At 41.6% G+C, this 13,082-nt stretch overlaps 1 protein-coding gene across 4 annotated transcripts in view; it reads left to right on the forward strand.

Annotated features, from left to right (window-relative positions):
- Positions 1 to 13,082, forward strand: part of RPS6KA3 (ribosomal protein S6 kinase A3) — a 209,217-nt gene that overhangs the window by 64,893 nt on the left and 131,242 nt on the right. For all 4 annotated transcript variants that reach the window (XM_030202258.1, XM_030202262.1, XM_030202259.1 and 1 more), the window contains exons 5-6: positions 2,510 to 2,590; positions 11,886 to 11,965. In XM_030202258.1, the coding sequence (XP_030058118.1) occupies positions 2,510 to 2,590; positions 11,886 to 11,965 (161 nt within the window). The remainder of the gene's footprint in view (positions 1 to 2,509; positions 2,591 to 11,885; positions 11,966 to 13,082) is intronic.

A 13,082-nucleotide genomic window follows, 5' to 3' on the forward strand; every position in this document is an offset into this window, starting at 1 on the left:
TTGTGTTCAGTTTTGGAGGCCATACCTTGCGAAGGATGTAAAAAGAATTGAAGCGGTGCAAAGAAAAGCTACGAGAATGGTAAGGGATTTGCGTTACAAGACGTATGAGGAGAGACTTGATGACCTGAACATGTATACTCTGGAAGAAAGGAGAAACAGGGGTGATATGATACAGACGTTCAAATATTTGAAAAGTATTAATCCGCAAACGAACCTTTTCCGGAGGTGCGAAGGCGGTAGAACGAGAGGACATGAAATGAGATTGAAGGGGGGCAGACTCAAGAAAAATATCAGGAAGTATTTTTTCACGGAGAGAGTAGTGGATGCTTGGAATGCCCTCCTGCGGGAGGTGGTGGAAATGAAAACGGTAACAGAATTCAAACACGTGTGGGATAAACATAAAGAAATCCTATTCAGAAGGAATGGATCCTAAGGAGCTTAGCCGAGATTGGGTGCAGAGCCAGCCGGTGGTGGGAGGCGAGGATAGTGCTGGGCAGACTTATACGGTCTGTGCCAGAGCCAGTGATGGGAGGCGGGGCAGGTGGTTGGGAGGCGGGGATAGTGTTGGACAGACTTATACGGTCTGTGCCCTGAAGAGGACAGGTACAAATCAAAGTAGGGTATACACAATAAGTAGCACATATGAGTTTGTCTTGTTGGGCAGACTGGATGGACCATGCAGGTCTTTTTCTGCCGTCATTTACTATGTTACTATGTAAGGAAGGAATAGTGATAGCAACTTAGGAAGATATGATAGCAGCTCTTTTGGCTGAGCCATATTTAAAAACAAATTTACTTGTGCCAGGAAGGGATGCCTGTTTTTTTTTCATATATATCTATGTAATATCGTACTTTGTTTGAAATTATAACTGGAAGCAAGAACTTTCTCTTTAGAAAGCTAATTAAATAATTCCTTAGCGTCCCTCTAGACCGGCCCAGAATGTGACTGATGGGTTGTGCACGCCTTCCAGTAGGTGGAGACTGAGAAAAAAACTGCGACTCTAGAGAGAGCCAATAAGAGCTGTTGCCAACCAGAGAAAGATCCAGTAATCTCAGGTGGAAGGTGGTGAGCCCTTCAGTCTCATTCTTGTACTTCTCTATTTTTTCTGTATTTCCTGTATTTTTTCTATATTTTCTCTTATTGGCTTTATTCTCTGTGCACCCTTTTATTTCTGACCAGCAGAAAGCCTGTTATGTGGAGGCAAAGGTCCGCGGGGGCCTTTTTAGTGCCTCGGGGGTGCTAAACTCGGGTGGCCGGGTCCTGCCCCCCTTGTCCTCCCCGATATTGTTTCTGAGCTTTGTTTTAAAAGTCCCCATATGTTTGATTTAGGGACTGAAGTTTAATTGGCACTGCTTCAGCCCTTTCTCAGAAGGGTGTCCTGTAAGCCAGGAGAGACAGCCTCACTGATTCTGCATTGAAAGTAAATAATGGAAAAAAAATAAAGCTGTTAATTTTTCTGTACAGTCAGTCTATTCTGTACATTATCAGCTTCCTTTAATCTCTGTGAACTCAGTCTACATGGAATTTCCAGTATGTCGTATCTGTTTTTGGAGGAACAGCTGCTGATTGTATGATTCATGGATAAGTCCTATATGTCTCATGTAGAGAACTGTTTCTCATACAGCTCACATCATTGGGACTCAGGACATACACCCTAACACAGAACTACACATGCATATGCTTGCAGTGGTGTGAATACCACGCAACTTGAAAACGGCCCATGAACTGGCCAGTTTCCGCAAACTACTGAAAACTTAACTCTTCGACAAGATTTATCACAAAGATAAACACATGTAACTGTACAATCTTTAATATATATAGGAATGTCTTATAACGTCTTTTGCTGTAATACAACCATGTACTTCACCACCATGTAACCCTAACCCTCCATAAACCAAATGTATATTCTTTTCTACTTCCAATATCCATGACGAATTGTAAGCCACATTGAGCCTGCAAAGAGGTGGGATACAAATGCAATAAATAATAATTATCCTGGGATGTTTTGGAATAGGAAGGGACCTGTGGATACATGTAAAACACTTGCATTGTTCCCAGAACCCCCCCCCCCCCCCCCCAAACTCAGGCAGCACTGATGCCCCATCCCCATCCTGCTGTTGGTGTTCCTAGCACTGTCTGTCGAGTCTATAGATCCACTTAAGCTGGAGGAGGCAGCAGTTAGGAGCACAACAGCAGTGGGAGGAAGGGAACAATATTGGTACCATCAGTATTGGGCAAGTGCTGGGGCTGCCACAAGTGTTTTGCTTATATTTACAAGAATGGCATGGAAAACGTCGACTTGAAGAGTGTTTTTGGGAGGGGAGGGGTGGTGTGTTTAGAATATTTGGTCCAGTTATCTTCATTTGATAAGAGGGAAAAATTGGTGGCATTGAACCATGAATCATTGGCTTAGCCATTTCCTGTAATTTTTTTCCCTAAAAGCATAACTTTTATTCATATTTTCATTAGGTATGTTAGGTTAAATATATGTGAATTTTTATTTTATAGTTCGAGATCGTGTTAGGACAAAAATGGAACGTGATATTTTGGTGGAGGTGAATCATCCTTTTATTGTCAAATTACATTACGGTGAGTTACTGTACAAGAACTTTTTTGTTTATCCATAGCATTTGTGTTCAGTTTTTTTGTGTCTGAGAATGTTACGGAAATTTAATAATGTTCTTCAGAATTGTAATTCTGCTTAGACCAGTTTAGATAAGTGGATTATGCCTTCCTACCCAGCAGATGGGGGCAGGTAACACTTACTTTCAGATATTGTCACATGTCTTCCTTTTTCTGTGATCTTTTGTAGCTTACAATGGCTAACTTTTCTTATATAACCTTTTTAGCAGCTACTTTTTGAGAACCAAAGTAGCTCTTTTTCTCTTACTTTTTACTTTCCTTACAAAAAGGTTTGTTTCTCTTAAAATACCTTCTTTCACTTTTGCCCACTGCTTTTCTTCATTTTATAAATATATTTTACTGATTTTAAACAGATATTAACATTCATAAACAAATAACTGGTAGTAACGGATGCATAAAGAGGGAAATGGTTAAAGTTAAGGCACGTCAAACATTACTGGAAATTATATCCAATAGTGCCCAGACTTTAGGTATTCCTCATCTCAAAGTTTATGAAGATTGCTGTTTCTTCAATTCACTTTAAGTACATACCTATTGCTTACATTATATTTTTTTCTGAGTTGTAATTTTCACGAATAGTGCACATACAAATGTTTTTGTCACTGCACACACAGTGATTAAGTAATTGCATCTTTTCAGTGTTATCTTTTACATGTTTACCAGCACACTTATTCTATTTTGCATATTTTAACGTAATTTTTAATTTGTATGTTTGATGGTTTTTTGACAGACCCCTGAGGCAGGCGTAGTCCTGCTGAAACACGGCCCGTGTTGGGTCTTCACAATAAAGAACTCTTGTTTGATCCAGTCTTGAGGCCCTTTGTGCTTTTTATTTGCTTTTATCTCTGTCTTTGTACTTTGGACCCCTCTCTTTTGTCACTTGTAGATCACTCACTATAGCACCAGAAACACTCTCCAGTATGGCCCCTGTCCCATGTAGGCTCCATTACCAACTGCTGGGACAGTTGTCCCTGTAGAGAATCCGGGATCACAAAAGGGATGCCCCAATCAACATCAGACATATTAAAAATCATCTGTTAGTAATACTTCCCCTTTCATAGCTATATTATGAATATCTTCAATTAAATCTGCCTACTTCTGCCTGTGAAGGAGGCCTGTATATCATATCGATGTAAACAGAATTTCCACTCCCTTTTTCTAGATTGATCCATAGTGCCTCTTCCTTTCCCTGTAAGTCCTGCAATTCTGTCACTTCAATATTATCTTTAACATGTAATGCTACTCCTCTACCCTTTCTTGTACTCTCTTCTTTTTGAACAGATCATAGCCTGGTATAGCTATATCCCAGTCGTGGTTCTCTATGAACTATGTCACTGTGATCGCCACTAAATCCAAGTCAGTCTTTTCTGTCAGCCTCTAGGTCCAAAACCTTATTTCCTATTCAACGGGCATTAGTATGCAGTGCTTTCCAAAAGTTCCCCCCCCCCCCCCCCCCTTTTTTTTTTTCATTTCTATGGAAGCATTTAATATTTCACTTACCTGAGGGCCTTGACTTATCTAGGGCAGACACTGTCTACGCCCTGATCGTGACTGAGTAGATATGGATGTGCTTGAGTATAATTTTTAAGGGGCTTCGACGTTAGCTTCATAGATTTTAGTACAAGAAGAGTGCTCGGCAGACTTCTACGGTCTGTGCCCTGAGAATGGCAAAGACAAATCAAACTCGGGTATACATATAAAGTATCACATACCATGTAAAATGAGTTTATCTTGTTGGGCAGACTGGATGGACCGTACAGGTCTTTATCTGCCGTCATTTACTATGTTAGGTCTTTGATCACCCAGCCACAACTATTCTTCTTTAATGCTCTCTTCAGTAGGTTAGTGAGTTTGCTATTGGAGACACTTCTTCCCTTCACTTATTCCTGTTCCTGTGATGCTCTCACCACTTCCAGAGCTACATACTGCTACTTCAGTTCAAGGGCAGGTGAAGTAATAGAGTCAGTTTCCAGAGTCTTGTGATAGGTCTAGTTGTCTTCTTTCAGCTTGGCTGCTGCTTCTCCTCTGCCGGAGATATCTGATACCTCATAAACTATTTCATCATTACAGATTTTCAGTGTTGCCACCTCTTTAATATTTCCTCCAGTTCTTTCATGAAGATCCAAGCTGCATAAGTGGAAAACAGAAGAGGATCAGTCCCCACAATGGAACAGAAAAACACACAAAAAAGTGATGACCCCCCCCCCCCCCCCCCCCAAAGAAGAGAACAAAGGATTGAAGAGTCTACTGTGATAGCAAAGATTTTATTGCAGACTCATGCTGACCTGACACAGCCATGTTTTGTGCAGCCTGCCTGCTTCAGGAATCTAGGACTGTTTTAAGGCATATAAAATACAATTAGAATATAAAATAATTTGCAGAATAAAAATATATGAATAATGTTAAAACTTAAAAACACCATAGATAACAGGATGGATACTACATTTATAAGCTTACCAAACTCAAATCACATTTAGAAGAAAAGGGATACAATTCTAAAATTAAACTCACAAATCAAATGAACAAATGTAAAAGAATGTCTCATAATGCTGGAATCTTGTGACGAAGACAAATTTTGGCGGCAGTTTATAAGTAATCTCCATTTATTTTAGCTTATACTCTTATCTTGATCACTGAATAATAATTTTTTAAGTAATTGCACATTCAAAAGGACTTTGATTTAATTTTTTAGTCTGTTTTTATCATGAGATTTTAGCGTTACAAAGAGGTTTGTGTAATAAGTTTTATATTTTTGTTTGTGTTTAGAATAACATATTAACCCATTTTTGCTTGGTGTTCCAAAATTGAATTAGAAATCTAGAGTGAAAATAAAAATTTGAGCAAAAACAGGTTAAATCCATTAGGAGTTTTTACCTACATCTTGTCCATCAGATAAGAGGTAGTAGTATAAGAGGAAGGTGCATATATAAGTGATGTGAAAAAGGTTTTGCTCCCTTCAGACTTTCCTATTGTATTTAGGTTACACTGAATGATTCTTATCTTTAAACAAAGTGTAATATTAGACAATGGAAACCTGAGTAAACACATAACAAAAAGTTTTTGTCATGGAGAGGAGTGGCCTAGTGGTTAGGGTGGTGGACTTTGGTCCTGGGGAACTGAGAACTGAGTTCGATTCCCGGCACAGGCAGCTCCTTGTAACTCTGGGCAAGTCACTTAACCCTCCATTGCCTGCCGTATTGAGCCTGCCATGAGTGGGAAAAAGTGCGGGGTACAAATGTAACAAAAAAATAATTTATATAAGGAACAAAGATACCCAACATCTATATCACCCATGTGAAAAAAAGTAACTGCCCCCTAAATTTAAAAACTGCACCACCTTTTTGCAGCAATAATTGTAACCAAACACTGTAATTTGAGAACTCTGGTCTCCTCCTTCACATCAAGAGGCAAAATTGACTACTACTTTCTGGTCCAAAATACCTTTTGACCAATTGTCATCCATTTCTCAGTTACCAAAAGTGCATACATGATTGGGATACTATATGCTTAGATTTATTAAAGGACATAGCTCCTGGAAAAAAAATAAATAAATAAGACCTGGCCAAAAATGATCTCCGTGGTTCAATGATGAAAAGATCGTGCAGTGTCTGGAAAGAATATGGTCCAAAGCAAAAACAGATGATAACCGGAATAATTGGTGGAAGTTATTAAAAGAATGCAAACATAAAATTTACAAAAGCTAAAATTTGCTATTACACTAAATATGTAGGTTGATTCACCCTAAATACCAGAAAGTTCTATGTTTTAGTCAGTAATCTTCATTCAGTCCCTGATCCTAACCAACGAACTTACTTCTTCTGCGGTCTAACTAGCAAATTAATTTGAGGAGAAAATAAAATTAGATTAGAAATGAAAGGCTCCATTGCCAATATTGAAAAATATATTCTTCCACTTGTCAATCTAGTTGAGTGCCATCCAGCAGATAGATAATGGTTTAATTTCTTTCACCCTCCCCTGGATCAGGTAAACTGTTTCCTATCCAAATACTTAATATCACGATGAGCTAGGACATGTATCTAAAACAATCTCCTTAAGTAGTCCCCGACCTATTAATTAGTTGCCTACAATCAGACTTATCCTTCATGTTATCAAATGGATCATTCCCTGTTGATGATGGAAAAATAATTCTAACCCCTATCCCAAAGAATCCTCAGCTTAGTAGAAGTGAAGTATCTACCTATAGCCAGGGTTGGATTAACACTATATATTTGTAGGCCCCCCTACCCTGGACCCCATCCCCCGCCATAATTTCACCTCTTCAGCAGGAAAAAGTGCAGAACTTAGCTGTGGGTATGACAGCAGTGATAGTTTTGTGATTGATCATAGGGACTATGAAAGCACATGCTTTGAATGGAGAGGCTTAATCAGTAGAGAAGGAGAGCTGCCAAGTTACCCAGTTCCAGGAGGAAAACTGAGCTAGTCCTGGATTTCTTCAACCCTATCCTGGTACATTATGGGACTCGAAGTGCTGATTTCAATTGATGATATCAGAGATTACAAAAAGAACACTGGAGCTGGGTAACTTGGCAGCTCTGCAGTGGTGGGCTCTGAACCAGGGAAGCTGGGCAAGTCATATTCACTCTATTGCCTCTGATACAAACCAGAGTTTACAAGGATGGACTGCCTGAAAGAGTTAGATTTAAGGGCAATGGGTCCAAGATATAAATTTACAAAGTTTTACATGTGAAAAAAGGTTCACAAATGGAAAAAAACAAAATAAGCTTTAATGCTTCTGAAAGAATATATCAGTATGTAAAAAGTCAATCCCTTTGAATTTCCTCAAAAATGGGAAACAAGGGTATATACCAGAAGCAAGTATAGAAAAAAAAAACTACTATATTGAATAATTTGTGAATGGGTACACAGAAAGAGAGAGAGAGGTCAGTATAGGCTGTTTCCACAGCCGAGCTAGTTTTCAGTGAGTCTGGCCGCAGAAGTGGCTCACTAGCAGGCTCTATACATCATGATTTACTCTCACTGTCAGTGTTTCCCCAAATTATTTTGTGTGAATACACAACTGCAAACTTAATGTGATAAACATAAAACAATATAACTCACTTTTGATATGAGTCCTATATAAATATATGCACAAGGAGAGCACTCCTCTGAGGAAAAAGAACAGCCTATAAACACACAACTTGAACTTGTTTGGCTGTAGCAAAACACTTATATGCAATGCAAAAATGAAATTAATCAGGACCAAACCTATCTGAGTCCAAAGTTCTATCAGTATTCTGCAACGAGATTTCCTGAAGTAAGTCACTTCCTACAGAAGTTTCTATTTCTACAATGTCTTCGTCAGGGTTGCCAGTGCTTCAACATTTCAGAGGTCCTCCATCTTTAATAAACTCAGCGAGAAAACAGCATCTTTTAATAAGAGCCTGACGTTGCTTAGGTACTTATGACATCCAATCAAAGGTCCAGAGAAACTTACCCAATGGGAAAAGAAGTTTTGTTAAATGTTTGCATTTAAATTTAAAGGGGCATACCCAAAGTTAAATAGTAGCGTTCCATTCAATATCTTCATTTAGACCGTCATGAACCACTGATTTTAAATCAAAGATCCAAAATTGTTCACGTAATGCTAAATAAGCATCTTGGTCACCCTGAAAATATGAGGATACTTGTTCGATTATAAACCAATGCATGCCTGCAATATCATGGTCCCATTCCATACAATGAACAACCATTAGAGCTATTAATATTTTGTTTTTTAACCTGCTATGATGTTTAAACGTTGCCTTACAGTCCTGCTCCCAGGATCTTCATCAAGTGTCTAGTGGTAGTTGTATCATCGCTACGCAGACTTGGGAGTCCATGTGTTCCCGTATCCAGATGATTGGCTGGTGAAGAGCACCTCAGAAGTCCGTGCGGATGACTGTTCGGGTGCTAGTGCTATTAGGGTTCATTTTAAACTGCCCCAAGTCCCATCCACACCCTGTCCAGTGATTGAAGTTCATAGGAGCCCTGCTCGACACACAGAGTTCAAGCCTATCTCCTGGAGACAAGAGCGGACAATCTTTTCTCGCTGGCATCCGTTCGTACCTCTCAGCAGGTCACAGCTTGGCAGATGATTGCAGGGCCACATAGCTTCCACAGTGTACGTTACACCCATGACACGTCTTCATATGAGCTCAACTCAGTGGACCCTGGCTTCTCAGTGGTATCAAGCCACGGGGAGTCTGCATGATGTCATCCAAGTGTCCCCAGAGCTTGTACGCTGTCTTCAGTGGTGGACAATTTGATCCAAGTGGATTCTGGGACTTCCATTCCAAATTCCTCAGCCACAAAAAGTGCTGATGGATGCATCTCTCCTAGGATGGGGAGCTCATGTTGATGGGGTTCACACTCAAGGAGTTTGGTCTTCCCAGGAAATGAATCTTCAGATCAACCTCCTGGAGCTTTGGGAGATCTGGAATGCTCTAAAGGCTTTCAGGGATTGACTTTCTCATCAAATTATTATTATTCAGACACAATCAGGTTGCAATGTATTACACCAACAAGCAGGGGGGCACTGGATCATGCCTTCTGTGTCAGGAGGCTGTCCAAAAGTGGCACTGGGCTCGCCAACACAGCATTTTCTTTTGAGCCACTTCTCTGGCGGGCACAAACAATACACTGGCCAACAAGCTGAGCAGGATAATGCAACTGCACGAGTGGTCTCTCAATAGGGGCATAGCCCGCAAGATCTTACGAGCGTGGGGCATCCCCTCGGTAGATCTTTTTGCCACTCCAGATCAACCACAAGGTCCCTCAGTTCTGTTCTAGGCTTGTGGCCCAGGCAGACTGGCGTCAGATGCCTTTCTCCTCAATTGGGGGTCAGGTATGCGTATCCTCCAGTACCTGTAGTGGGAAAAACTTTGTTGAAACTCAAGGAAGACTGTGAAACCATAATTCTGATCGCTTTGTACTGGCCCTGTCAGATATGGGTCCCTCTTCTTCTGGAATTATCCTCCGAAAAACCGTGGCGATTGGAGTGTTTTCCGACTCGCCACACAGAACAAGGGGTCATTTCTACATCCCAATCTCCAGTCTCTGGCTCTTACAGCTTGGATGTTGGAGAGCCTAGAATTCGCTTCCTTGGGTCTTTTGGAGGGTGTCTCCCGAGTTTTGCTGGCTTCCAGGAAAGATTCCGCTAAGCGGTGTTACTCTTTTAAATGGAGGAGGTTTGCCGTCTGGTGAGACAGCAAGGCCTTTATTTGTCCTACACAGACCCTACTACTACTACTTATTTCTATAGCACTACTAGACGTACGCAGCGCTGTACACTTGAACATGAAGAGAGAGACAGTCCCTTCTCGACAGAGCTTAGTCTAATTAGGACAGACAGGACAAATAAGAAATAAGGGAATATTAAAATGAGGGTGGTAAAATAAGGGTTCTGAACAAGTGAATAAGGGTTAGGAGTTAAAAGCAGCATCAAAAAGGTGGGCTTTTAGCTTAGATTTGAAGACGGCCAGAGATGAAGCTTGATGTACCGGCTCAGGAAGTCTATTCCAGGCATATGGTGCAGCAAGATAAAAGGAACGGAGTCTAGCGTTAGCGGTGGAGGAGAAGGGTGCAGATAAGAGAGATTTACCCAGTGAACGGAGTTCCCGGGGAGAGATGAGAGTGGAGAGGTACTGAGGAGCTGCAGAGTGAATGCACTTACAAGTTAATAAGAGGAATTTGAACTGTATACGGAAACGGATAGGAAGCCAGTGAAGTGACTTGAGGAGAGGGCTAATATGAGCATGACGACACTGGCGGACCCTGCTTAAATACCTTCTACACTTATCAGAGTCTGGTCTTAAGACCAACTCCGTAAGGGTTTACCTTAGTTCAATTAGTGGTTAACATCAATGTGTAGAAGGTAAGCTTATTTCTGGACAGCTTTTAGTTGTTTGTGTCATGAGAGGTTTGCTTTTGTCAAAGCCCTTTGTCAAACCTCTACCAGTTTCATGGGATCTCAACGTCGTTCTCACCCAGCTGATGAAAGCTCCTTTTGAGCCACTGAATTCCTGCCATCTGAGGTACTTGACCTGGAAGGTCGTTTTCTTGGTGACTGTAGGGTTAGTGAGCTTCAGGCCTTAGTAGTGGATGCACCTTATACTAAGTTTCATCACAACAGAGTAGGCCTCCGCACACAGCCTGAGTTCGTGCTGAAGGAGGTGTCGGAGTTCCATATGAATCAGTCGATTTGTCTTAACGTTCTTTCCTTAACCTCATGCCCATCCTGGCAAAAACAGTTTGCACACCTTGGATTGCAAGAGAGCATTGGCCTATTACATGGAGCGGACAAGGCCCTTCAGATATTCCACCCGCTTTGTGTTTCTTTTGATCCCAACAGGATGGGGGGGGGTGCCATCAGGAAACGAACCATTTCAATTTGGCTGGCAGATTGCTCATAATGTCAGAGCCATGGTTGCGTCGGTGGCCCACTTGAGGTCAGCCTTCATTGAAGAAATTTGCAAGTCTGTGACATGGTCTTCAGTCCCCACATTCACATCACACTACTGCCTTGAGAAGGATACCCAACTTTACAGCCTGTTCAGGCATGCAGTGTTGCAGAATCTGTTTGGGGTCTTGAATCTAACTCCACCCTCATAGGCCCGTTTTATTTTGTTCCAGGTTACACCCTCATTCAGATTGTATATGGTTTCAGGTTAATCTGTTTTGTCCTCACTAATGCAAGGCCCAATTCACAAATGCTTGTTTTGGGTGAACCTGGATGCTAGGGAATCACCACTTGTGAGAAGATAGAAGTCTGCTTGTCCTCGTAGAAAGCAAAGATACTTACCTGAAGCAGGTATTTTCCGAGGACAGTAAGCTTCACGTTCTCACAGTCTCGCCCACCTCCCCTTGGAGTTGTTTCCTTGGTTATTTTTACTTTGTTTATTGCTTTAGTATTAAACTGAGGAGACCGCGTTCGTGCGATGGGCAGGAAGGCACTTGCGTATGAGCGGTGGAGATTGGCTCGTGCTCCACAAAGCTCTATTTTTAGATTTGGCAGAGTGCCGGACCAGGTGACGCAGATCAGCATCATCCACTTGTGAGAATAGGATGCTTGCTGTCCTCTGAGAATACCTGCTACAGATATGTATCTTTGCTTTTCTTGGGAGAGCTCTGGAAATGTGTTGGTACTGTCAAATGATTGATTCTGTTGTCTTTAGTGACCAAAATCAGGTTAACCGCTTTGTTTTCAATACTGGTAACTATTATCCATTTATATGTGTTTCAGCTTTTCAAACGGAAGGGAAGTTATACCTTATCTTGGATTTTCTCAGGGGAGGAGATTTGTTTACACGCTTATCTAAAGAGGTAGGTCCCCCCTCTCATTGAAAGATTTACATTTTTGTTTTCCTTTCAGCTAAGCCACTCAAGAAATTCATGGCATTAAGAATAGCAGTTTGTATTTTTTCTTGGTATAGCATTTCTCTCATTTTTATCAGCCGGCCTGTTTTTTGATTTAATTGCTTTTTTTTTGTCACATTTCATGGGTTTCCTTCATCTGTTGTACCAATGTTTATAAAAGGAGCACCAAAATAGACAAAACATAAAGATGAATCATTAGCCCAATGATTTGTAAACTAATGGTGATCTGGAAAGATTGCCACAAAGGGCCGTATATAAAAATAATGAAGGGTAAATCACTTACATAGTAACATAGTAGATGACGGCAGAAAAAGACCGGCACGGTCCATCCAGTCTGCCCAAGAAGATAAATTCATATGTGCTACTTTTTTATTTGTACTGTCCTCTTCAGGGCACAGACCGTATAAGTCTGGCCAGCCCTATCCCCGCCTCCCAACCACCAGCTCTGGCACAGACCATATAAGTCTGCCCAGCACTATCCCCGCCTCCCACCACCAGCTCTGGCACAGACCGTATAAGTCTGCCCAGCACTATCCCTGCCTCCCACCACCGGCTCTGGCACAGACCGTATAAGTCTGCCCAGCACTAGTTCCGCCTCCCAACCACCAGCCCCGGCACAGACTGTATAAGTCTGCCCAGCACTATCCCCGCCTCCCAACTACCAGTCCCGCCTCCCACCACCAGCTCTGGCACAGAACGTATAAGTCTGCCCAGCACTAGTTCCGCCTCCCAACCACCAGCCCCGGCAGACCGTATAAGTCTGCCCAGTACTAGCCCCGCCTCCCAACCACCAGCTCTGCCACCCATTCTAGGCTAAGTTCCTGAGGATCCCTTCCTTCTGCACAGGATTCCTTTATGTTTATCCCACTCTTGTTTGAATTCCGTTACCGTTTTCATCTCCACCACCTCCCACTTATACTCAGTGGAAAAAAAAAATTATTGTACTCGACATACAAAGTTAGTTGTGTAGTATGAGTCTGTCTTCACCTTCTCATGGTGCGCATATATGAGAGAGCATGTAGCCTGTAGCACTCTTCTTTCTGTCATCCAAGAATGAGTGGCC

Source organism: Microcaecilia unicolor, chromosome 4, assembly GCF_901765095.1.
Source record: "Microcaecilia unicolor chromosome 4, aMicUni1.1, whole genome shotgun sequence".
NCBI lineage: Eukaryota > Metazoa > Chordata > Amphibia > Gymnophiona > Siphonopidae > Microcaecilia > Microcaecilia unicolor.